This window comes from Enoplosus armatus, chromosome 1 (assembly GCF_043641665.1).
Source record: "Enoplosus armatus isolate fEnoArm2 chromosome 1, fEnoArm2.hap1, whole genome shotgun sequence".
In the NCBI taxonomy this organism is placed as follows: Eukaryota; Metazoa; Chordata; class Actinopteri; order Centrarchiformes; family Enoplosidae; genus Enoplosus; species Enoplosus armatus.
The window spans coordinates 10,962,652-10,988,244 of record NC_092180.1 but is presented as its reverse complement, the minus strand read 5'-3'; the positions used below and the strand labels follow the sequence as shown (position 1 = coordinate 10,988,244).

The following is a 25,593-nucleotide window of genomic DNA, read 5'->3' as shown; positions in this document are numbered from 1 at the left end:
CCGCCTATAAACTGGCCCAGAATCTCACTGCATGCAGTGTTTGCTTGTGGTAACCCTGTAACCAAGTCATACTGATCCGTTTCTGAGAAGACAAGGTGCCTCCCCATCTTTTCTCACCACCACTACCCCCCCCCCCCTGCCCCCCGCCCCCCCCCCTTCTCCAGCACTGAGAATAGCATTTTCTGAGTCGCTGGCTGCACACTGGCTTCATGCAAACTCTTTTCTTACACTCATTCAGTGGACTAGGATCAAGTACGTTACATTCCTGTGAGTGTGTTAAAAAGGAAACACATTGAAAAAGACAGACGGTGTAGTAGTTGAAGGGAGAAGGTTGAAAGTACATGAGGAGGCGGGGGAAGAAGCTGAGATGTGTCAGGGACCTCCCCCCCTCCTTTCACGTACTGGAAATTCACGATGTGTAATATGCCAGCTGAGGCTTCAAACGCTATCCTCATTTCTTCGGTCTCCGCCTCTTACAGATTACAAATTTAGGGAGGAAGTCGCTTTGTAAGTTTCCCTTTTCATTTTAAAAAAGGTTGTGTATTGTCTGTACATTGTCTTGGTGATCAGAAAACTGTGTTGAGAGACAGAGAAAGTGTGTGTCTGTCACCTTAGAGAGAAGAGACTGACATCATATTTAGGTGTTGAGGGGGAAGCAGATCCTAATCTTCTTTTGAACTTCAACTGAAGGGACAAAAATAACATTTTGTCAAGAAGACCTTATTCACCACCATCACCTTCACTCATAACCTCACCTACTTTCGATGTGTTTATGAGCTTCTACCTCGGAAACCAGAAATGACAGCCAGTGTGAAAGTTTGTTCATTAAGGCAAAAGCATTTTATGAGTTGTATTCTTGTCTAGTCAAAAGAAAAACAAAACATACTTTCTTTTTCTCTCTGTTTCTACAGCGCAGAGCTCTGTTTCAGTGTTTCCACGTGGGCAACCTGAGGGCCTGACTTCACTCTTTTTTCCTGTCATATGTGGGATATGCATGAGAGGCCCAACAGACATACAGCTGATATGATCTGAAAGCATTTCCAGCTCTCTATGCCATCATCTCGTCTTGGTCTGCGTGTCCTCAAAGTGTGACATGTGTGGCACCACAGGGAATATTTCTGACAGAGATGAAACAGACCAGAGTTTTTTAATCTTCAGAACACATATAGATTATTTTCGAACATTACCAACATCTGTTTGACTGAAAGCAGCTATTGTTTTACACCAAAACAATTATAGAACTAATATCTCGGTAAACACCATGAGCAACAAAGCACAGAGTTGTCTTTCATTCCTGCTCTTTCACAGTGACATACAAGTGCTTGGTTTCCCCGATCAAAACCCCTGCATCTAAAATTAGCAGGTTTAAAGGAAGTGTGGGTGAGCTTCAGAGGTGGAAAGCCCAACGCTGGTTATGATTCAATTCCACAAACTGCTTTAAAGATACGCACACTTTTCAACTTTTTGGTTATTGGAACTGTCTGTCGACTGATCGACTAACTCCATGAAAATCATTGTTCGAACAACTGTTGATAATGTAAAACGAATGCTAGGACTACTTGCACAACACAATTTCACTTTTGTCTCAATTCATGTATTGTTGTAATGTAAGTTGGTTGCTTTTTTTGAGGATTAGTATTAGTAGTATTAGTAAACTGCCGACACAGTCTCCAAACAGAAACTAAAGAGAAGTCCCCCCCCCCCCCCCCCCCCAACAAGTGATGTGACACTTATGTAAAACACTAAAAACCGAAAGGCTCAGTTTCTAGAGCAGTTAATTTCCAATGCTCTATAAATAATTATTCAAGAAAATGTATTTAAAAAGCATTATTTAAATATCTACAATATAAAACGTAGTTTGCAACAGTCTGGTATGTATGTATGTATGTATGTAGGTATGTAAGAAAGAAAGAAAGAAATAAAGAAAGAAATTACTTTAAATATCTACAATTCAAAACATAGTTTGCAACAAAGAAAAAAATGAATTTGGTCAAATATAATTTTATTAATAATTGTATTTTTTTAACGATTCAGAACAGTACAATGATAAATTTGCTGGGTTTACAAGCTCAAATGAATCACTTCACACATCGCAGTTATGTCCAAGTTTAACAGACTGTACGGCACAAATAGGTGTCGTTACGTCTGGGAATGCCTTCGACCAAAAGAACGTCCATCTTTAAATGACAAAAAAGTGTGAAACTTGTTAACTGTACAAATGACAGTCAATATTTATAACAACATATTTGCACATTTTGTCACTTTGATATCATGGAAATTAGTTGTCATGACAACATTTCAGACTTAGCTTGATTCATGTTTGTGTGTTTGAACAACATTCATTCAAAACAAATAAAGCCAGTTACTTTGTTTGTTTGTTGTTTTTTGTTGTTGTTGTTGTTGTTGTTGTCTTGGGGGGGGGGGGGTAATGGGTATCTAATAGGTATTTAAAGTGGTGTCATTAGCTTAAGTTCTGTAACCATTCATCTGATAAAATTAACAATACAATCCCCCACAATGACTGAAGCAGTTGTCTAATTCATTCCAGACATGAATCTTTAAAGCTGCCCATATGTTTAGAGTCGTGCTCCAGTCCAATCAGCCTAAATCCTAAAAACCACATCAAGACAGAAATGACTAATTACATTTCCTCATTGTTTACTAAATGAACAGCACTGCCATCTACTGGTGAATGTCAACCATTGCATCATCATGATGTCTTCACAGTCATCATCAAAGCAGACACCGACATAAGAGCTTACACTTCAAATTAAGGATAAGTGTGGTGAAATTCATATTTTGCATGTTGTCAACCAATTCCATAACAAGACCAAAACCGACAATGAATTGATCTTACCATGTATCTGAGTAGCCAAAGTCTGATATGACTAATTCCACACCGTTGCACTGGGTGAGATGTTCCTTCATTATCATAAACATAGGCACTGTAGTTCATTTATGCACTACTGCACCAAATCTATGCCTGAAAATAGTCTCCAACAAATGCAACATTTATTCCTTTCTAGGTAACATTTGCCAAAAGTTGTGTCTAGTTGTTTATCCTTTTTACAAATCAAATAAAACTTTTGTGTCCAGTTTATGCCTTCAGTAGAAATTAATGGGTAACAGACAGGCTGGGGAAGTTGAAAAGTACTGAGAAATGGACAATTGCACAGTTAGTTTTTGTTTTTTTTGTGGGAGTTGTTGACAATAACAAAAATAAAGAGTGACGCCGGCCTTTTAGTTTGAAATTACAACTTTGTAAGGCCTAATTGCGTGTTCCCATTTTTGCTGAAAAGAAGAAGACAAACATTTATGTTTCGAGGAAACAACAGTAACCACTGACCCAAGACGCAAACTGACTCTTTTCCTGAGGACGAGACTAATTAGCCAACCAACATACACGCTGTGTGAGTTGGATGAAGTCTGCTAAAGTTATGAGAGAGATATGGAAAATTACAATAAATAGATGTAAGATTTTTAAATTGTGAGGGGTGGCAGGAGTAGCTGGTTACTACATATACATCGATTATATACACCGTGTTCAAATAATAGAAGAACCTGTAAGCCTGTAAAGTTAAGAAAGATTCAGATTTCTGAATGAGTTTGACAGTCCTCTCCCCCATCGATTAAGATTAGACTTAAACTGCTGTGGGTTCAACGTCTGCATTTTAAGATATAGGAGGTTTGTGGCGACCCAGTGTGTCAAGACTGAAAGACTGCGACTAAAAACAGTTTCAATATTTTTTCCGGTTCTATTAACTACAGTTTCTCACTCTAATCTTCCCATAGAGGTATTATGGAGCTCAACATAGACAGAAAGAAGAAGAAAAACAAAACAAGAACAGCCGGAGACCTTTGTTGTCACGTCATTTGTCATTTAATTAAAAATGCAATCAAAAAGTGGCCAAAAGAACTGAAAACAAATATAAAACATTTGTAAGTTTCAGTGAAGCTTCTTGCTGAAAGTATGTGGGTGTATTTACAGTAGGTGCCAAAGTTTTGTCCAGAAGAACAAGCGGAGGAATAAAGAAGTAAATTGGAGAACATCAATGTGCATCAATGAAGCGAGCACACCAATTAGGTTTCTTGCTGATGAGAAAATTGTATAAAATCTTATCAATCTAAAAGGAAAAAATCTTTTATATGCTTTCTAGCTTTTTAACTATCTCCCAGTTGGAAGAAATGTTAATGTCAGTTTAATGTAACTGTAATGTATCACTTTACCATTTTATGCCTCTATGGTTAATGTTTTCTCATATAAAGAAGTAAATAAAAGCTGTTTGGATTCAGAGGAAATGGCATTTCATTGGGTGAAGAATAATATGAATATGAAAGTCTCTGATGTTCTCATAGATATGCTCATAGGAAGGAGTGTGTGTTGCAATCACACAGGAAAGAAAGAGAGAGAGAGAGAGAGAGAGAGAGAGATTGTTCTTATAAGAGCCAGCAGGCACTCCTTTTTGCTTTATCTCCTCATCTCTCCATTTCTCCCACACACAAGGCAAACAAAGGAGGTAAGAAGCAAACTCTTTAAATTAACATGCAAATGATGTAAAGCAGCTTTCTAACACTGACTTGAAGACACAGATTGTAAATCCTAAACGTCTTGGTTACTGTGGATTCTAGAAATCTGAATTTCATGAGCTTTTAATCAGGGAACCACAACTGCTATCAGTAGCTTTGGGACACGTTAGAGCTGCTACTGTGTGGAGACCAGTGGAGGTGTGCTCATGAACGCAGGAGTGTTTGCATGCATGCTGTTCTCATTGCACATGCACGCTAACAGGCCCAGTCTAGATGTACATTCAGGAAGGGCCACGGGGCAAAATAAATAACAGATTCCTTTCTCTGTAATCATTACTACTAATACAACACCTGACACACGTACTCTGTGTGTGTGTGCTTGTATTAATCATGTTGTGGGGACAAAAATATGGTCACATGGTGAGATTTTAAGGATATTTAAGGATAAAATGCTGGTCCCTGCGTGGTTGACCATTCGATTTTCTAAAGTTAAGGTTAGGTATGAAATGCAAGGTCCTCTTAAGTGATCAACGTGTGTTTGGTGGAGTTGAAGAGTTATGACACAGAATGTAATGCTACACTCACTTTGTTGCGTAACACCAACTTTTATCTTTGAATGTTAATTGTGACACAGAAGAGTTCTCAGAAAGGAAACATTGAGCAAATGTAAGGAAGTCTGGTGTCATGTTGGTGTGATGTGGACATTAGCTTGTCTGCATTTTTAGGCAACTGACACATGTGAAATCCATGTTCATATGCAATCATGCATGTTGCATACTTTCCGTCTTTGTCAGTGGCAAAATGGATTGCGTATATTTTCATTTTATATTTCAGAGGAGAAAAACTCAAAATGTATGTATGCATCCATGACATAAAGTCAATGTCTGATGTGTTTCAGCTCACCTCCAGTTTGACGTCACCTCAATGGCCGATATGAATGGAACACAGTTTCCTGTCCATGCAATGAACCGGCTTCTAACTAGCCCCAACAGCTCCAGCAGCTCCAGCAGCTCTTGGCAGGCGGAGGCTGTCAGGGGAATCCAAATCACAGCTACTCTGCTCATCTTCCTGGTGAGAAATTCTCTATGGCTCCAGAGATTGTACACTGCCATTGCGTATATGGATGGAAACACCAAAGGGGCTTCATAATGGTATATACAGTGCATCCGGAAAGTATTCACAGCGCTTCACTTTTTCCACATTTTGTTATGTTGCAGCCTTATACCAAAATGGATTAAATTCATTTTTTTCCTCAAAATTCTACACACAACACCCCATAATGACAACGTGAAAAAAGTTTTTTTGAGATTTTTGCAAATTTATTAAAAATAAAAAACCTGAGAAATCACATGTACATAAGTATTCACAGCCTTTGCTCAATACTTTGTTGATGCACCTTTGGCAGCAATTACAGCCTCAAGTCTTTTTGAATATGATGCCACAAGCTTGGCACACCTATCTTTGGGCAGTTTCACCCATTCCTCTTTGCAGCACCTCTCAAGCTCCATCAGGTTGGATGGGAAGCGTCGGTGCACAGCCATTTTCAGATCTCTCCAGAGATGTTAAATCGGATTCTGGGCTCTGGCTGGGCCACTCAAGGACATTCACAGAGTTGTCCTGAAGCCACTCCTTTGACATCTTGGCTGTGTGCTTAGGGTCGTTGTCCTGCTGAAAGATAAACCGTCGCCCCAGTCTGAGGTCAAGAGCGCTCTGGAGCAGGTTTTCATCCAGGATGTCTCTGTACTTTGCTGCATTCATCTTTCCCTCTATCCTGACTAGTCTCCCAGTTCCTGCCGCTGAAAAACATCCCCACAGCATGATGCTGCCACCACCATGCTTCACTGTAGGGATGGTATTGGCCTGGTGATGAGCGGTGCCTGGTTTCCTCCAAACGTGACGCCTGGCATTCACACCAAAGAGTTCAATCTTTGTCTCATCAGACCAGAGAATTTTGTTTCTCATGGTCTGAGAGTCCTTCAGGTGCCTTTTGGCAAACTCCAGGCGGGCTGCTATGTGCCTTTTACTAAGGAGTGGCTTCCGTCTGGCCACTCTACCATACAGGCCTGATTGGTGGATTGCTGCAGAGATGGTTGTCCTTCTGGAAGGTTCTCCTCTCTCCACAGAGGAACTCTGGAGCTCTGACAGAGTGACCATCGGGTTCTTGGTCACCTCCCTGACTAAGGCCCTTCTCCCCCGATTACTCAGTTTAGATGGCCGGCCAGCTCTAGGAAGAGTCCTGGTGGTTCCGAACTTCTTCCACTTACGGATGATGGAGGCCACTGTGCTCATTGGGACCTTCAAAGCAGCAGAAATTTTTCTGTAACCTTCCCCAGATTTGTGCCTCGAGACAATCCTGTCTCGGAGGTCTACAGACAATTCCTTTGACTTCATGCTTGGTTTGTGCTCTGACATGCACTGTCAACTGTGGGACCTTATATAGACAGGTGTGTGCCTTTCCAAATCATGTCCAATCAACTGAATTTACCACAGGTGGACTCCAATTAAGCTGCAGAAACATCTCAAGGATGATCAGTGGAAACAGGATGCACCTGAGCTCAATTTTGAGCTTCATGGCAAAGGCTGTGAATACTTATGTACATGTGATTTCTTAGTTTTTTATTTTTAATAAATTTGCAAAAATTTCAAAAAAACTTTTTTCACATTGTCATTATGGGGTGTTGTGTGTAGAATTTTGAGGAAAAAAATTAATTTAATCCATTTTGGAATAAGGGTGTAACATAACAAAATGTGGAAAAAGTGAAGCGCCGTGAATACTTTCCGGATGCACTGTAATAATAGTTGGAAACATCTGTTGGTTATGGGGTTTTAAGGCCAAAACACAACCTTGTTTCGGGCGACTGAATGACTGTCAGCTTGAATTTATGCACTTGACAGGTACACAGGTGAGAATAGACAATGTTGCTTTTAACATATTTTGGAGGAAAAGTTCCACATTTTTGAAATACTCATTTGCTTTTTTCTTAAGAGTTAGATGAGAAGTTCAATACCACTCTTGTGTCTGTGTGGTAAATATGTAGCTTAGCTTGGCATAAAGACTGGAAGCAGAGGGAAATTGCAAGCCTGTTGTGGGTTTTGGGGGGTTATGTGAGAGACTATTTCTTGGCCGGGAGCAGTGATTTCCTGTGTCTGGCCAAGAAATAGTCTGGCACATAACCCCCCCCCCCCCCCCCCCCAAAAAAAAACCCCAACAACTTGTCACTTTTATACTTTGGTTTTTGTACCAAGATATAACGAGTTCATTATTGAGCTTTGGACAGAGCCAGGTTAGCTGTTTGCCCCAGTTTTTTTTTCTTTATGCTAAGCTAAGCTAATTGGCTGCTGGCTGTAGCTTCATATTTATTCAACAGACATGAGAGTGGTATCAATCTTCTCATTTAACTTTATGCAATGAAGCAAATAAGTGTATTCAGTCTGTCGTCCTAAATGTAATTGGCCACTGGTCTTGTTGGTTCTTGAAGGTGGGCGTACCTCTGAATGGGCTGGTGGTTTGGGCACTTGGACTGCGGAGTCATCGTCACCTGGTGCGCAGAGGCAGTGGTGAGGAGACGCGTGCTGCTAGCAGTTTCCGTATTTACGTCCTGAACCTGGCCCTGGCCGACCTGGTGCTGCTCCTGCGTACCCCCCTCATGTTGGGCTACGTGGCTCACAAGTACAGCTGGCCGTTTGGCCTCGTCTTCTGCCACCTGGTCATGTTCCTGCGAGGCCTGGGCTTATACGCCTCCGCTTTCCTGCTCTGTGCTGTGGCCCTGGAGCGATGCCTGTGTCTGCTGAAGCCTGTGTGGGCTCGACTGCGACGCCCCTCGTGGGCCGTTCCTCTGGCCTGTGGCATCTTATGGCTGATAGCCACCGTCTTGTCTGTCCCTTACCTCCACAGTGCCGTCCTGAAGGAAATCAACGGAACATACCAGTGCCTGGAGAGTGGGAAGTTTGACATGGCGCTGTTTGTCACAGAGACGATAGCAGGTTTCATCTTGCCTCTCCTGGTGTTCTTGGGAAGTAACCTGGCTGTTTTGTTCACCGTTCAGCAAGCAATGCCCCCAACACCCACCTCCTCGTCCCCTTCAACTGCCCGCAGGATGACCAGGATGTACCATGTGCTCTTTTTCACCATGCTCCTCTTCATCACCTGCTGGGTGCCCTATTTTGTTTGTCGGTTCCTGCGGGCCTTGGCCGAGGGACGTCCTGAACAGGTCACACTGTATAAAGGAGCAGTATATGGCACATACATATCTCTGTTCCTGGTGTACATCAAGAGTGCTCTTAACCCTGTATTGTATGTGTTTGCTGCCCGAGGCTTAGGCCGCGCTATCAGAGCTTCAGTTGTCTCCACTATTGACCGCCTTTTCAATGATGACTCCACAGACTCCATACGAAGAAAGTCACTTAAGAACTCACTTAAGAACTCACAGATGTAACCGAGAGGTGAACAATGTTTTAAAATTTTAAGCAGTTTTTCTATGTTCAAATAAAGGATGCCTTTGATCTTTAAATATTACTTTTAACTGGTTGATTGCTCCATTTGCGCAAATTGCTCATAGCACTTTCTGACAGGACACTCCCTCCAATGGGGAATCCTTGGCATGAAAATTTTGATTTAAAAGGTTTAGATCCATGATGCCAGAAACCATGAGAAACCCAGGCTCTACTGTCAGCTTAAAACAAGTAGATATATGGACACTAGTTTCATCAGTAAACTAGATGACTGACGACTCCAAAAATGTTGCTTCTGTTGCGGCATGCTGAAGGCAGGGTCATAATTGGGCATAAAAATGAATTCATGAATCATCTTGTCCGTATGTCAGTGGGCAGGAAACACCTTTATGGTAAACAACAAGCCAAAGTCAACATCATTTCAATGCCACAGTCTCCTGGAACCGAGGGTAACCTTTGTCATATGGGTTCCTGCAAGATAAGGACCATTAAGTTTGCATGTAATGTCTCAGTATACAAGGAATGTGATACTGAATTTACCTTATCAGTATCAATGGTGACTCAGATCCATAATTCTGTTTAACCCATGCTCAAGATGTCCAGATTAAAACAGGTCTTAGTCTCCATATCTAGTACTAGTTGTACCTCAAATCAATGAATGTATGTATGTATGTCTATAGGCTGTTAGAGGATTGAAACACAACATGCTGAGCAGGAAGTCAATGTGTTGCAAAGATAGCTTTACAATTATTTGTTGTTTGTTAAAGCACATATTCTGTCATTGTTAACAAAGGAATAAAAGTGTAATTAAAAGATATCTTTATATTTATTTTCTTTCTTCAGTAAAGCATGAATACACATTTGTCAACTTCTTTAAATGGTATTTTATTTAATTACATCTGTTCATACAGCCACAGTTGATACTTGTCTACAGCATGCACTCATGTCTTCAAGGTCCAACGAGGAAGAATTTCAATTATGAACAACCAGTTCTTGATTTGAAAGTACAGTACTTTAAAGACATTTATGTGTTCTGGTGTTTAGGCTCAAACGATGACAAGAAGTTGGATATCAGACCTTTCTCTCTACCAAAAAACAAATGCATCCACAGTGTAACAGTCAATTTAACTATCATTTTCATATGAAATCGAATGCTGGTGGTCAAATGGTGAAGGCGCATACCACATAACCACAACACTCATGGTTTGATTCAGACTGTGGACCTTCGTTGCATGTTATACCCCTTCCTCTCTCTCTTCGTTTCCTGCCTGCCTCTATACTATCAGCTTTCCAATTAAGGCAAAGATAATCTTAAGAAAAAAAAAGAAAGAAAGATGAAGAAGGGGCAAGGAGCAGAATGGTGCACAGTGTGAATGCTAGTTTACTGCGTTTTAAGAAGAAATGGAATGGAAGTTCTTGTCTTATTTTATCTACCTATATGATGGTCCTTTTATTTCACCGCTTTTCCCAAACTTTAAAGAAACTTCATGGTTTAGGCTTTTGCAATAATTACTGCTTAAATTACTGTCTGCCCCAGCAATTAGTACTACTACTACTATTGTTGGACATTTTCTAATTGTACAGTTGGAAATTTTCTAATTCTACATTGGGTGAATTTGATTATTGCAGGTGCTCCACAACCACAAAAAGTGGAACTGAGAAATTTTAAGACCAAGTAATATTTCTCCATACCACGTGTGCACACTTGCAAACCTCTTACATCTGCAAATTTCCTTTTGTAATATTTTTGTCAGGCCTGTGTAAGGAGAGATTTGGCGAGATTCCAGTCTGAACAAGACGCAGCACTGATCGGAGTAAAGCCAGGTTTGAAGAACTGATCAGCATGTTTGTGTGCCTGCAGAAGCAGCACATGAGCATCTTGGATGTCCTCTGGTTTCTGCAGGATTTCTCCCAGTTTCCGGGCAGTGGCCTCAGAGTCACTGTCTGATATAATTTTTCTCATCCGAGCCTGACGAAAACAAAAACACCAAGCACTGCTGTGTGATTTTGTGTGTTTCTAGTAAATGTGGAGTATTATGACAGTGTTTTGTAAAATGTTCTCGGAAACAAAAACCCATAGTTGATGAGATCAGACCAGACAATATAGAACCACAGATGTCACGTTCTCTCTGTGCCTTTCGTAAGACAGATTTCATATTTTTTTCACAAATTTTCAAAGAAGTTGCACAACAGAGAACATGTTTAGACTTTCCTGTTACATTGTAGAGGAAGAGCCCACTCAGACATTTTAACCACGTCTTATTCACAAAAAGGGATGGAACAATATGAGTGCATTTAATAGTGAAGACAGCTATTGTGCAAAAGGGACAGGTCAAGAAGATACTAGAAAGTGTGTTTTGTGCACCACTCATGCTCACCTCTAATGTTGTTTCATCTTTTTGTGGAGGGAGAGGAGGGAGGTTGAGAACTGCTTGCTCAGTTATCTGTAAGATCTGTGTGAACACAGCAGGGAAGAAAGGGACAGCATGAGTATAATTTTTAATCTTTATCTCTTCATCTAATAGTTGAGGTAAATGAAAGACTTCACACTGCAAATCTGTGCTTTGATATGGATCAAGTACATTATACTAACTGATGACTGACATTTCCTGTACTTACTGTTCAGACCCACTTTCTCAAGAATACACCCATTATGTCAGATCCCCGACAACCGCCACATTTCATCATGCTGTTCAACTGAATAAACAAGAAGTGTGTACACTCACTTATGTCAAACAGGCTAATATTTGTGTGCAGAAAAGCAGTCTGTTTCTGGGTCACCTCAATTCTGATGTCTACAGTAATGAAATGACCTATTTAATGTAGTAAATTTTAAAGACACTTTTGTCAGAGTTAATACATATTAGGAAATTATGAAAACCTTATGATAACAAGAGTCTGCCAGAGTGTTTTGGCAAATAATGTATCATGACACATTTTGCCGTTGTGGATTTTTCTGGCAAAAATTGTCATCCAAACAGATTCAAAAACTATAAATATATATTTACACATAATATCTGCATGAATAAAGGACGGATATCAGTTTAGCAAAACATTTGTGTCTCCCTGCAAAGGAAAACACAATCTTAAATAACGCTTCACAAGCATGTCTGAAAACAGACAAAGACACCTCTACCTTGTTTTAACTAATCAGCAATCAGTTAAAGAATAATACATATGCCTTTATTGATCCCCAGAGAGGAAATACAGGTGTTACACCACCACAATGACAGAAATAAGTGCAGATCAAGAGATAAAAGTAAAAAATAAATGATTAGAAGTATATAAGATAAAAATAAGAGAGAAAGTAATAATGCATGAATGTTCCAGCGGAATAACAACACATTAAAAGTTCAGGGCACAAATACATTTTATAATGTTTATACTTATTTTTGTATGCTGGCATGTGTGAGTGCTTTGCACCTTTTTAGCTTTCTCCTCCTCCTCCTCCACCTGGTCTCTCAGCAAAGTGCATGTGTGCTGTAAAGAGACAGTCCGCTCCTCTGTCCTCTCCAGGGCACTGACCACAGCCCTCAAGTCTTCCTGGAAAGCCAGACAACACAATACAACACAACAGGGCATCATGTAACACAACTACAGACACCATTTACTTATGTATATTACAGATAATTAAATTAATCAATTAAATGCACTGAGCAAATCCCCACCTTTAAGAGGCTGAAACCAACAAATGTTTGCCATTTTTTTTCCCAAATCAAATTTATTTGAGAAATTATTTAAATGATAACAATCAACTAGCACTAACTGCAATATAAAAATAATCTAACAGATCAAATTATGAAAATATCTAAAATATCTAGCTGTACTTGTCTCCAACCGTTTCTCACCTCCAGAGAGCTCAGGGTCTTCTTTCCAACCACGGACTTCTTGGTCTCCTCCTGGTGGCGGTGAGATGAACGCTCCAAATCTTTTTGTTTCTGCACTGGAACTTTGAGCTGTGCACATTGAGCAAGGAACCTAAAAAAAAGTTTGGGATATATATCCGTGGACAAAAAACTAAAAGTGCAACTAAGACATGATCCTTGACAATCAACGTTTTTTTTCTGGAGGATTAGGGTTGGGTGTTAATTTGATGTTCATGATGATGTTGTTTCAATTAGCCTACTGTTTGTAGTGGTTGTTTATGTTTGTTTTATTGTTTGTCTCTATGCTTGTATTAGAGTGTTTTATTATGTGTTTTATCCCTTTAAAGCTTAACCAGGGACAAGGACTGCAAATTAGCTACGGTTAGAATGAATGAATTTATGTTTCATCCCTTTCAAATATATGAATAAAAGAAAATAAATAATACGATCGTACATCACATTTTAAATGCCTTTGAGTTTTGTCCAATATAATGCATAACAGTGGAACACTGTTCACTGCATTGAACGGCAACTTGGTTATGTGAGCTGACATACTGTATGTTGTTCGTACTGTTCGTTCATGTCAGTTGAACATGTTGCGAGTAGCAACGTCTATTGGCACAGTAGAAAATTCAATAAAAATTCACTATAATAAAATGCATGAAAGACAAATATCTAACACCTTCCATACTTCATTATTTAAAAAGTAGAGTCTTTCTACTAAGCAGCCAAGACTAACTACAGTCTTGTTATTATGGTATTTTATGATACTGGAGCATAAGTAGAGAGAAAAAAACTACCCGCTGTGCAATATAACTAATTTGTCCTTATCCGTTAAATGTGTTAGTAAAAGAGCAGGTTCATGCCATTTATTTACATCTTAATTTCTGACTTATTGCTCACCTGGTTTTCATCGTGTTCAGATGTTCCTGGCTCTCTTTCTTTTCAGTCTGCCTCAAAGCAAGAATTGCTCTGTAAAAACAGAACAAAGATATCCTGACAAGTTTGATTTGGACTACTATTCATTGGCAGTAATTGAAGTGCCATTCTAATTTTGCTTAAGTGGGATTTTGAGGCTGATACAGGTATCAATATTTGGGATTTTAAAAAATCCAGTAACGATATATTGGTCAATAGTCATTTTTTTTAACATAAACAAACAATCTTGATACGCATCCTTAGGATTTGCTATTTAAATAATGGTGGTGAAGATATGTACTGAGAGGGATGTGTTATGATGTAAACATCAACTTGTCAGTGCTCTCTGGCGTACAAACTATGTAATGGTGACATTTCATAGGTATGTATGTCAGAACATGAGTGAAATGTGTTTCTACTAGCCCCCCCCCCCATCCCGTTTGTAAATAGAAACCATTAGAAATACCTCTCAGTATAATAACATCCAGTTCAACACCACTGTCAATCAAAACATTATTATCTTTGTTAAGGTAGAATTTAAGGCAGACTCAGTATATATACCATAAATAAGGAAATACTGCTTTTCAGAGTAACAAGAGACGAGCAGGTAATAAAGTGTAAATTAACACAGTGAAACTCACAGTATTGACAAGTCCATTATATTCTCCAGAGCAGTGATGGAGGATCCTGGTATGAGCTTCCAGTTTTCCTGATCTTTGGCTTTGTTAGAGACTGAAGATGAGCCTTCAGCTTTTCAGGACACAAGGAGCAACACAAGAAACCATAAAGTATGCTGCAACATTATCCCTGCTAGATGTAATATTTATCCATCTCAAGAGGCAGGACACCGAGGTAGAAAGAGCTGTTCTAACCTTTCCTCTTCTTTGCTGGTTTTGAGTGGGTGCTCTTGTGATGGTTGTCACTGGGCCCCGGGTCCTATGAAAACATTACTAAAGCGTGTGAAGCGACGCTGGGTAACAAGTTAACAACCAGAGGCTGACACAACGATGCTGATCATCGGGTCAACATCAGCTGTAGTTTTGACCTCATCTTACCTGACGCTCCGTTGCTTGTTGTTTCGTCGTCTTGTCTGTTTTTGTCTTGTTTTTCAAATTAGGAGCGTTTGATGCGGCCCGTTTAGAACCTCGTGCGGGCTTCATATCTGCTAGCTAACGTTAAAGATACAGTAAATATACAGCAGATGTAGCTCACGTCAATGTAACGCAATGTAGTAACGTCTGACTAAGCTAACGTAAATAAGCTAACGTAACAAGTAACAATTAACAGCGTTGTTGAGTAAAAATGAAGGCCTAAAACAAGTTATCTAACGTTAAGACGATGGTTAAGACACATGTGTCGTATACATCTTTCCGCATATAATCGCAAATTACTTAGACAAGATGTCAGCGGCCGACCTACTTTTCGCGCTGCTGTTTTCGAAACGTTCCTCGCACAAAGCGCATGCGTGTAAATTGAAATTTGTATCCCGGATTTAGGCTTGCCAGGCAGCTATACGATCAGGTATAATCACATTACCAGGGTCAAACTCCAGCTAGGGGGGCTGCATATTCATAACTTATGTATATATGAAGTCTTTAACGTATTAGTAAACACAGTTACGTTAATTGGGAGACAAAACAAATCCCAGCATGGTCACAACGCCAAAATGAGAAAACTGCGTGTGAGGTGAAACACAGGGCATAGGACTCTGCTTTGTTCGGTAGACCCTTACAGTGGATTTAAGCCATTTTGGGAAATGTGATTGTGATTTTGCGGTACATTGATATTGACATATATTTTCGAATAGACGACTCAGTCTTTCAAGAAATGTGAATCATGATACTGGGGTTTCTTTGTTCATATTCTGTACAAGATATTGTACTGTAATTTCTCAGACAGCAGGTTCATGCAGAGGTTCTGTCAAAAGCTAATGGGAAATGCAACAGTTGTGAATAATGAAAATGAATACAACATAAGTGTAAAAATGTTGCAACATTCAACCTATTACGTAACTTACAATAAAGAGGGAAAATACTTACACAACCATTTTGTGTATTATTTGTTACTAATCTAGTGAAATCACTTTTCTTTTACATCTTTTTGCAGCTGATTAGACAGAAGGACTTTAAAACTCAATATTGTCACAATACTTGAGTCACCATGTGAAACTGAAATACATAATCTAGTTTATTTGTTGTTTTAACCCTTCTGTTGTGTTTGGGTCAAATCTGACCGATTTACAACTTCATAAAATCATAAAATCTTTATTTTTCCTCTGATTGCCTCAAGACCTTATGATCCACACTAGGCATTTGAACATATAAAATCGCTGATCACCACTTTCATTAAATTTTGAGTGGTCTAATCAACTTTGTAACACCTGTGGTGTTCCCGGTGAAAAATGACCAGCATAGGAAATGAATGGGTAATACCAGATTATGTTTATCCATTAGATGGAAAACATCCCCATGCACACCCACACATCCACAACCCCCAAATATGACTGAATGTCAGATCCTTTCAAAATGTTGGTTGCTTCTTAAATGGTGTGGTCTGGACGGTGTCATAATATGACACTGAATTGATTTCTGTACTTCAGGCCTGTCACACCCTCCCCAGGAGGTGAAATTTTCCAGTGAAGCGTCCATGGTTGTGCAGGTCACCTTCCTGATACCCAGCATGTTGCCGTGTGCTATCTGCTTGAAGGTCCAGGGATTCTGGTTGTTCACTCATTCACTAATACGTTTGCATAAAAGATAAAAATAAAAGGAGATTCCCAAATATGACTGAAAGTCAGAGCCTTTCAAACTTTTGATTGCTCCTTCATCCAAAGTTGTGTTTTTCTTCTCATCTTCCTTTCTTTTCTGTCTCTCTCTGAACTTTTGGGTCTCATGTTGACACAGCTGATACAACACATGCTGTGCCGTTCATTTTCAATTCTATTTAAAAATTAACCATGAATATAATAAAGTACATAGAACCTCTGGTCGAGTGGTGTAACACACAGTCTTGCGTTAGAGACAGACATCTGTCTGGAGACTTCACAGAAATGTTTACCACTTGTATACAGCTTGTTCAAATATTGCAGCATAAATGTCAAAGTCCTTTGACATTTTCCCTTTAAAAGTGAAGAGCCGGTGACTTTGCTGTATCCTCTTGGTGTTTTATGGAGACTTGATTTGAGCACTGATCTGTCTCCATCTCTTCCAACATGCTGCTGTTGCTCCAGTGCTTTTGCCTGGTCCTGCTATGTCTGACGAGCCTCAGAGGGGTGGAGGCTCAGATTCCACGTCCCTGTACAACACAAGAGGCTCTGGACACAAAGATGTGTTGCCCCCTCTTTAACGGCTCTGCTTGTGGGTCCAGCTCAGGGAGAGGAGACTGTGAAACACTTACAACAGAGATCCGAAAACCATTCGACTACAGGGTGGACTGGCCTCACGCCTTCTTTGATTCAGTGTGTACATGCCAGGGTAACTATGATGGATATGACTGTGGTCAGTGCCTCCCGGGCTGGGCAGGACCCCAATGTGACAAACCGCACCTTGTGGTGAGGAAAGAGATAACAGATCTGACTGATTCTGAGAGGGAGCGCTTCTTCGCAAGTCTGAACCTGGCAAGAAATAGCACCAGCAAGCGGTATATGATCTTGACAAGCAATGACACAACAGACAAAGAGAACTATGAATTTCACAACACAAGTGTCTACGGTGTGTACATATGGATGCATTACTACGCATCTAAGAGCTACGCTGGGACTGAAAATGATTCTGCACACCAGGGCCCTGCTTTTCTCTTCTGGCACCGAGTGTTTCTCCTCTTTATTGAGAGAGATATCAGGGAGCTCACTGGGAACCAAGATTTCTACATACCATATTGGGACTGGACCAGGACCGACCACTGCAACATCTGCAACAACCAGTACTTTGGGGGAGTTGGCCAAGATGGTCGTATAGACAGTGCTTCCCTTTTCTCAAAGTGGACGGTGAGATATCATTCTCATTCTTCCCCAAACACCTGTGCTTTCTCTTCTTCTAACTCATGTCCTCCTCTTTCTTTGCTCCACAGATCATCTGTCCATTTGCGGAAGGTCTTGGTATAATCTGCTCCCCCGCTAATAACTCTGATCCAGAGCATCTGATCCGCAACCCTGGCAATGATCCAGACTCTTCAACACTGCCAACCGCTGAGGATGTTAAAAACACATTGGCAAAAGAACTTTTTGACACCCCTCCATATGACAGAACTTCTAGGAACAGCTTCAGGAGTACGCTAGAAGGTAAATTAAATTGCCTAATACATAAATTATATTTCTTATTAAGACCAGGTGACTTTTACTTTGTTCTTTTGTCCTCCCAGGTTTTGAGATTCCAGGCAATACCCGACACCTGAATTCCTCTATGCACAACCTGGTCCACAATTACTTCAATGGCACTATGTCTAATGTACCCACTGCAGCCAATGACCCCATGTTCATGGTGCATCACAGCTTCATTGACAAGTAGGCCATGTCATTTTAATTTTAACTTTAAAAAAGGATAGGTTCACATTTTTTGAAGTGTCTTTGAAAACAGCACTGGCATGCCTATGTGTACATTGAAGTACGGAAAGGATGATTGCGTGACCAAAAACTGTTTCAATGTACATAAGGGCAAATATCATTTTAACACAAACTTGAAAAAATGTGAAACTATCCTTCAATATTTGAAAACAAAGATACAATTTTTGGTGTTCACCTTGTGCTGTGCTCAAAATCACAGTACATTTGAGTTCACTTCAGCTTATTAATGACAATAATTTATTAAGGATGTTTATTGTATTCTCTGTGCTGTGTGAATCTGTCACAGGCTTCTCGAGATATGGCTGCGGAACCACAGTAACGCAACCTACCCTGTTAGTGACGAGGTCCATCCAGCCCAGACAGCATATGCCTTCATGGCCCCCTACTTCCCCCTACGCACCAATGGCTACTACTGGGACAAGGACACCCAGAGCCTGGGTTACAGCTACAGGGAACACAGCCTCGATCTCTTTGGAGCCGGGGACTGAGTAGCGAGACAAGCAGCAGGTAAAGATAATTGTAAAACTAATGTAAGAACAATTGATAATTCATGCCTGTATGTATCATGGTGCTGGACATGAAAAACATATCTCTCATTATCAGGTCTTCAAGAGCAGTGGTTCCCAACCTTTTACTTAAGGGATCCCTATTTTACCATTGTATATACACTGACGAACCCCAGAGCCCCTCCACCCACATTCAATTACAAAAAAGGGGAAAAAGTAGCCTACTTCTTTTGTAATACCTTTATGTATATTTCATTATATTTATTGCATAAAAAACAATAACAGCACAGGTACAATTAACCTAAATAGTGAACTTAATACCTGCAAGAAGTTTGTGTAAAACTAGCAGTTTGTATACAATTCTGAATCAACTATTTCCTGTGGATATTGCAAAGTATAAGATGATTTTTCCTTATATTTTTAGTAACACAATACTATGCCCATATTATGATTTTAAATTTTACTATCATACATATGTTTTAATAGTCCAAGCAGCCTGGCTTTATACTAAATTAATAAAGATATAAACTTCTAAAATAACCCTTAAATTTAGTTGTCTTCTTCACAGAAATTAATCAAATGCATGTATATGATATTTTATATATATCTCAATTACTCTCATGTCTTTGAATTCAGTTTGATTACAGGTCCAACTCTCTGTATGCAGTCTGGATTAAAGGGAGGAATGGGAACAATGACAAATCATCTGCAGCAGATGTTGCATCAAGTGGGGCTCATTCACCAGATCCATCAGAGGGGAGAAGAGACAGCGTGGAATCAACTGTAAATGTGGAAACACACCTTTAGATTCAAAGGGATTGAGAGTGAATCAGTTGCAGAGCACAGATGAATGACGGATATTCTATATTAGCACAACATCAGATGAGACTTGGTGTTATATAATCTATATAGTCTTTCACTATGGTTTCATCTATTGATTTCTTTTATTGATTATTAAGTGAATTCCTGCAATAAATCCCACCTTTGTGAAGGATATAAATAACTTTGAAGAGAAGTGTTGATTCACCTTTATGGTCATTTTGGAGGCTGCAGTTGAATCCTATTTTGTTATATCAAATAACTCAACAGAGAACCTTTAAACATGGCAAGAGAACAAGAAGTAAAGGGCAATATGCTTGTTTGTAATTTGACTTCTAAAGGACAATTAACATATTTATTAAAGTCTCCAAACCTGAGACGCTTTAGCTTTAATATCAAAACTCCTTCAGATGGTTGCTTTGTGGCTGAAAGCCAAAGCTATTTCTAGAAGTTAATCAATCACTAGTGGTTATTGTGATCAAAAGGCCACACAGTGCAGGTGCTAATTCTAAGTCCCATGGTAGAGGAGGTCATATTTATCTATGGAACTCTGGACAATCATCCTCCCACGCATGGCTTGATTTGAGGTATAACTTCTTATAGGGGGCTGCTTATGGCGTTTTCTGTCCATATTCTATTCAACATAGGCAAGTAACTCACCTTTTTCACAGTAACCACTGCACTTGTCAGCCAGATATTACTTTCAATAAAAGGTTGCTTTCTGTCCATAAAATGAATTAGTATTAGCCACATAAGCACCACAAAACCTCAAAGGGCAGGACAGGACTTTTGCTTTACTTTATAATCTTTTGAAACTTGCATTGTTTATCCACTTGCAGTTTTCTTCTTCTCTTTTGTTGCCACAATGCTACATTTTATGGTAAATTACCATCAACAAATGTCCATTTGGAAATAGATGAATATGAGGGACATCAGGTGTTCACCCACTTCATCTGATAAGACATTCCCACTCTTTATGAGAAAGGTGTTTTGTATTTAACAACATGTTAGGGGATTCAACAAGTAGGCCTAGGAAGCAACTGATGAGGTGTTTCCTGTGCTAAAAACATACACATTTGCATCATGTCACTCCATGACACGTGTTAACGGCCCTCCTCTGTTGAGTGATGGATACAACACGAGATACAAACAGTACAGGGAGCTGCTCATGAGAAGGACTGCTGTACAGCGCCACAAGTGATCAATAAATTTACAGTGACTCTACCAAACCAGATGAACTTTTGGCTCTTATGTTGACACAGCTGATACAACACACGTTGTGCTGTTCACTTTTAATTCTATTTAGAAATTAACCATAAATACAATAAAGTACATAGTAGGACAGAAAGAGTGTGATGAACCTCTGGTCCTTTGACATTTTCCCTTTAAAAGGAAGCTGCCAGTGATAAGCTGGTGGCTTTGCTGTATCCTACCAGGGTCAAACACCAGGTAGGGGGACTGCATATTCATAACTCAAAGTAAATATATGAAGTCATTAACGTATTAGCAAACACAGCTACCTTAATTGGGAGGAAAAATAAATCCCAGCATTGTCACAATGCCAGGATGAGACAGCTGCCTGTGAGACGAAACACAGGGCATAGGACTCTCATTCAAACGAAGACCCTGCAGGGGATTTAAGTCATTTTGGGGAAATGTGATGGTGATTTCGCAGTACACTGATGTTGACTGTTGAATGTTGCTCCATTCAACCTATTATGCAACTTACAATAAAGAGGGTAAATACTTACACAATCAACCATTTGTTGAAATCTGAGAGAGATTAGTTTTCACTTTTCTTTTACGTCTTTTTGCAGCTGATTAGACAGAAAGACTTTCAAACTCAATATTGTCACAATACTTGAGTCACCATGTGAACTGAAATACATAATCTAGTTTATTAGTTGTTTTAAGCAGAAAAGGGAAAAAATATCCCTTTAACAAAATGTCAAATTCACATTTGCATAAAAAGAACAAAAATTAAAGAAGATTCCCAAATATGACTGAAAGTCAGATCCTTTCAAAATGTTGGTTGCTTCTTAAATGGTGTGGTCTGGATGGTGACACTGAATTGATTTCTGTCCTTCAGGCCTGTCACACCCTCCCCGGGAGGTGAAATTTTCCAGTGAAGCGTCCATGGTTGTGCAGGTCAAAGGGGCTGAGCACCTTCCTGATACCCAGCATGTTGCCGTGTGCTATCTGCTTGAAGGTCCAGGGATTCTGGTTGTTCTGCTCCATATCAGCCTGCTTCTTATGCAGGGCTGCGAGGCTCTCTCTGCTCATTACCTGAAATAAATACATAAATAGGAATAACATATTGTAAAGCATATATACCAAGAGGAAAAACTGTCTGAAGTGCCGTCATTTCAAATCAATAGCAATTAAAGTGATGAAAAGTTGTGTGTTGAGTGTAACATTGTAATTCCAACAAGAACAAATGTTAAAGGGGACCTATTATGCTCATTTCAGCACTATATTTTTATTCTGGGACACCACTAGAGTAGCTTTGCATGATTCAGAGTTCAAAAAGGTCCTTATTCATCTTATACTGGCCCTTCATGCAGCCCCTCAGTTCACCCTCTTCATCCTCATGCCGGAGTTCTCGACAGGAAATGACAGCTACAGTAACTTAGCTTGGAAAATAGCAATATGGGGTACTGACTTTGATTAACTTATCATGAAGGTTTAAATTATACGTTTTTGTTGATGTGACAAATGTTTGTAAACCCCGACCTCAGTAGTCAAATTACATGAACTGAAACACTTTCAAAATTACATTTATTAAGACAGCAAACTGGCAAAGTATATATTGTATATGTCATCTCACCTTGGCAGGGAAGGGTAGCTTCTTTGCCACTTCAATCAAGATATGCTCAACCTCCCCCAGCTCCACCTTTCCTCCCACCTCCACGATTAAACGACCGTAGCGGACAGGTGTCACATAGTGGTCGATGGCTCCTTTACCCCCACCCATGCGCTGACCCAAACCTTTACGTGTGATGGGCTTATATGGGCCATTGATGCGCCAGCGGGCAAATGTGGTCCGGGAATCCATCTTGCGGTTGATGGTTAGACGGATCATCTCTATGTGACCCCAATGAAGGTAGCCCCCTCCCAACGCCTGAGCATCAATGAGAGACAGAGGAAATGAGAGAGAGGAAAGACACTTATGCACACAAATGTCATGCTCTGATGACCACTTTGTATTTTTCACTTGGCATAAGTATAGCGTTAGAGCACGTGAGTGAGGGAGAGGCTAGGTGGAAAGATAATGTTGATCTCTGAAAAGTTATAAGTTGTTCTTGACACAAGACCGGATAATATTTTAAGTTATATAATATGTTAAATCACACTTCTCACACAGATTGAGTCATCTCCTTATTTACATGTAAAACTGAAGTGAAAAGTTGCAGTGTAATTCTGTACCAGAAATAAGAAATGTCTCAGCACTTTGTGATCATATCCTGTAAGGACTGTGAATGATGTAACAGTTGGCATGAATAGTCTGCTGATATACAGTAACAGAAGGTTTAATATCAAAGTTATAAAACATTGCAGGTAATATAATCTCCATAGACTTCAATGCTTGAAGCAGCTGTCAGATGTAAACTAAACAGCCGTGTTTACAGAAAATAAAAGCACTCACCACAATAGCATACTGTCCCGTTGTGAAGGTGTTTGCTGCCCTAGCTGGGCCTTGGATATCCCGTAGCTTCTTCATCTCTTTCTTGGCCTTTTTGAAGTTAGGCACCTTGTTCACAAACTTCAGTTTTGGTTTCTCTGGCAACAGCACATCTTCAGAGGTAAAAACAAGAGTGAGGAATCATGAACACATCACAACACAGCATCAAGAAAACATGTATACTTGAAAAAAGATTTTTAAAAAAGAGTCCAAAGACTGGACTAAGTACAGAGGCCTGTGGAACTGTCTACGGTGTGTTTTTCCCCACATCTTCACCTCTACTGTATACATACATATAACAATGTTGTGTGTTAAAACAAATAGTATATAAACATACATTTTAGAAATTGGTTAAAAAAAATCATAACTAAATGACAAGAAGATGAATGATTACCACTATAGTCTGGAGGGATTTCATACGTCTTCAGCCCAGCAGAGAGGACTTTAAAGTGACTGTGCAAAGGACCTGTGGAGCAGACAGCAGTTGACATGATGTATGGCAAAATCCAGCCTAACACAGAACTGTCACATGTCACTGCTAATACAGTACTGCTCAGTTCACAAATCTCTTTTCAAGCCAAACAGCTAAGAGAGACAGAGAGACTGTAGTTACTTTATTTGGCTGAGTTATTTTCTGCAACCCAGAACCCTACGTTTTAATAATAAAACCAAGTTGGATGTACATTAATGTAATCTACATGTAATTTCGTATTGTGTCAATGTTTCAGCTTAAGGAGACTAGAAATTAAGCATTAGTTTTACTTGTCCTTGTTTGAGGCTGTTATTGTTGTTGTCTCACATGCTGCTGTAATTGTACTGTTTAAGACTGCATGGCAAATAGATAGATTGATTGGTTAATCTGTGGTGAGCTTTGTCAGCATTAAAAGTCCTTTGCTTCTTTCTACCTTCAGTCTTTCTGTGCACTTGTCTTGCTGTCATCTTGTTATTACAAAGATGAGTCTATGTACTGTTACAGCTCAAAACCTATTTTAAACCACAGTTGCATGTCTGTCATTTTGACCACACCATTATTGTTTTAATTATGTTTTTAATTTGTATGTATGTGTTGCTTGCTCTGTGTATTATTTGCTTCTGTGCTGCATGTAGAATAATGACGTTCGGTATAACTAGTAGTTACATGTCATCTTAACTATTGCCTTAATAGTATTGCTCTGCATACTTATATCCTTTTCAATAACTGTTTTAATTTTACGTTGTTTACGTTAATAGACCAAATCCTTTTGGCTATCTCTGACATTCAACAATTACAGCAATGCTTATTGATGTGTATGGCCCCTATGATACATATCAATAAATAAATATATACAACTAAAACGCAAAAAAGACATTCCCAAAAGAGGGCTAATTTTTGTTACCAAGCTAGAGTTAACGTAAACGTCCCAAGATAGTTAACGTTAACGTCAGCTAACTTGTGTTACCTTGGTGACCGTGTGCTCTACAGATACCGGTCAATCCGCCGACAGCAGCCTTGATGAAGGAGATCATGATGTCAACCTTAAAACGGACACTATAAACATCAAACTATTACTTCGTTTGGTCGATGTACGAGCATTTCAGGTGGTTAACAAACTAAACTGTTATGAACGCCATGCTCTGTGCAAGGTCGCTGCCATTGCTGTGTCGCTTCCTTCAGTTCCGCCAGAACAAGAGACACTTCCTGTACGAGTTTTTTTTTTCACAATAAAAGCGTAATGTCTGCGAATCTACAAAATTACACTTAAACCTCCTCTATTTACTAAATGATTGGAGTGCCAGATCAAATATCAGCTAGTTCTGCCCGCAGATCTCATTGGGGCCAAAAATAAAATGTGTTCCTCTGTCCTCCCAGGTTTTGAGATTCTAGGCAATATCTGACACCTGCATTTCTCTCTGTACAACCTGGTCCACAATTGAGTCATGGGCACTATGTCTAATATACCCACTGCAGCCAATGACCCCATGTTCATGGTGCATCCCAGCATCATTTTAATTCTTAATAAAAAAAAGGATAGGTTCACATTTTTTGAATTCTATTTGAAAACAGCACTGGCATGCCCATGTGTACATTGAAATATGGAAAGGAGGAATGATTGCAAGATCAAAAACCGTTTCAATGTACATAAGGGCACATATCATTTTAACACAAAGTTGAAGAAATGTGAACCTATCCTTCAATATTTGAAAACAAAGATACAATTTTTGGTGTCCACCTTGTGCTGTGCTCCAAATCATGGCGCATTTGAGTTCACTTCAGCTTGTTAA

The 25,593-nt window shown here is 39.6% G+C and overlaps 3 protein-coding genes and 1 pseudogene across 3 annotated transcripts; 2 read left to right on the top strand and 2 right to left on the bottom strand.

Moving 5' to 3' along the window:
- Positions 1-5,433: 5,433 nt before the first annotated feature.
- LOC139287881 (C3a anaphylatoxin chemotactic receptor) lies at positions 5,434-9,786 on the top strand. Its single transcript, XM_070909089.1, has 2 exons — positions 5,434-5,598; positions 8,007-9,786. The coding sequence occupies exons 1-2, from the start codon at positions 5,452-5,454 to the stop codon at positions 8,961-8,963; spliced, it is 1,104 nt and encodes a 367-aa protein (XP_070765190.1). The 5' UTR covers positions 5,434-5,451; the 3' UTR covers positions 8,964-9,786.
- An 874-nt stretch (positions 9,787-10,660) lies between these two features.
- Positions 10,661-14,923, bottom strand: cenpq (centromere protein Q). Its single transcript, XM_070910400.1, has 8 exons — positions 14,819-14,923; positions 14,636-14,699; positions 14,405-14,513; positions 13,749-13,817; positions 12,828-12,957; positions 12,403-12,522; positions 11,358-11,432; positions 10,661-10,948 (listed from the first exon to the last, which is right to left on the bottom strand). The coding sequence occupies exons 1-8, from the start codon at positions 14,921-14,923 to the stop codon at positions 10,730-10,732; spliced, it is 891 nt and encodes a 296-aa protein (XP_070766501.1). The 3' UTR covers positions 10,661-10,729.
- A 2,051-nt stretch (positions 14,924-16,974) lies between these two features.
- Positions 16,975-21,474, top strand: LOC139285373 (tyrosinase-like; annotated as a pseudogene).
- A 150-nt stretch (positions 21,475-21,624) lies between these two features.
- Positions 21,625-24,955, bottom strand: mrpl16 (mitochondrial ribosomal protein L16). The gene is made up of 5 exons (XM_070907918.1): positions 24,771-24,955; positions 23,726-23,797; positions 23,296-23,444; positions 22,477-22,770; positions 21,625-21,935 (listed from the first exon to the last, which is right to left on the bottom strand). The coding sequence occupies exons 1-5, from the start codon at positions 24,835-24,837 to the stop codon at positions 21,744-21,746; spliced, it is 774 nt and encodes a 257-aa protein (XP_070764019.1). The 5' UTR covers positions 24,838-24,955; the 3' UTR covers positions 21,625-21,743.
- Between the last annotated feature and the right edge of the window lie 638 nt (positions 24,956-25,593).

Coding starts and splice junctions, on each gene's coding strand:
- LOC139287881 (XM_070909089.1), top strand. CDS start 5,452: ATGGCCGATATGAATGGAACACAGTTTCCTGTCCATGCAATGAACCGG. Junction 5,599..8,006: donor CTACTCTGCTCATCTTCCTG/GTGAGAAATTCT, acceptor TGGTTCTTGAAG/GTGGGCGTACCTCTGAATGG.
- cenpq (XM_070910400.1), bottom strand. CDS start 14,923: ATGAAGCCCGCACGAGGTTCTAAACGGGCCGCATCAAACGCTCCTAAT. Junction 13,818..14,404: donor ATAATGGACTTGTCAATACT/GTGAGTTTCACT, acceptor CTGTTTTTACAG/AGCAATTCTTGCTTTGAGGC. Junction 12,958..13,748: donor CTGAACACGATGAAAACCAG/GTGAGCAATAAG, acceptor ACTTTTTTTTAG/GTTCCTTGCTCAATGTGCAC.
- mrpl16 (XM_070907918.1), bottom strand. CDS start 24,837: ATGATCTCCTTCATCAAGGCTGCTGTCGGCGGATTGACCGGTATCTGT. Junction 23,798..24,770: donor TAGAGCACACGGTCACCAAG/GTAACACAAGTT, acceptor TCTGCTCCACAG/GTCCTTTGCACAGTCACTTT. Junction 23,445..23,725: donor AATCCCTCCAGACTATAGTG/GTAATCATTCAT, acceptor TTACCTCTGAAG/ATGTGCTGTTGCCAGAGAAA.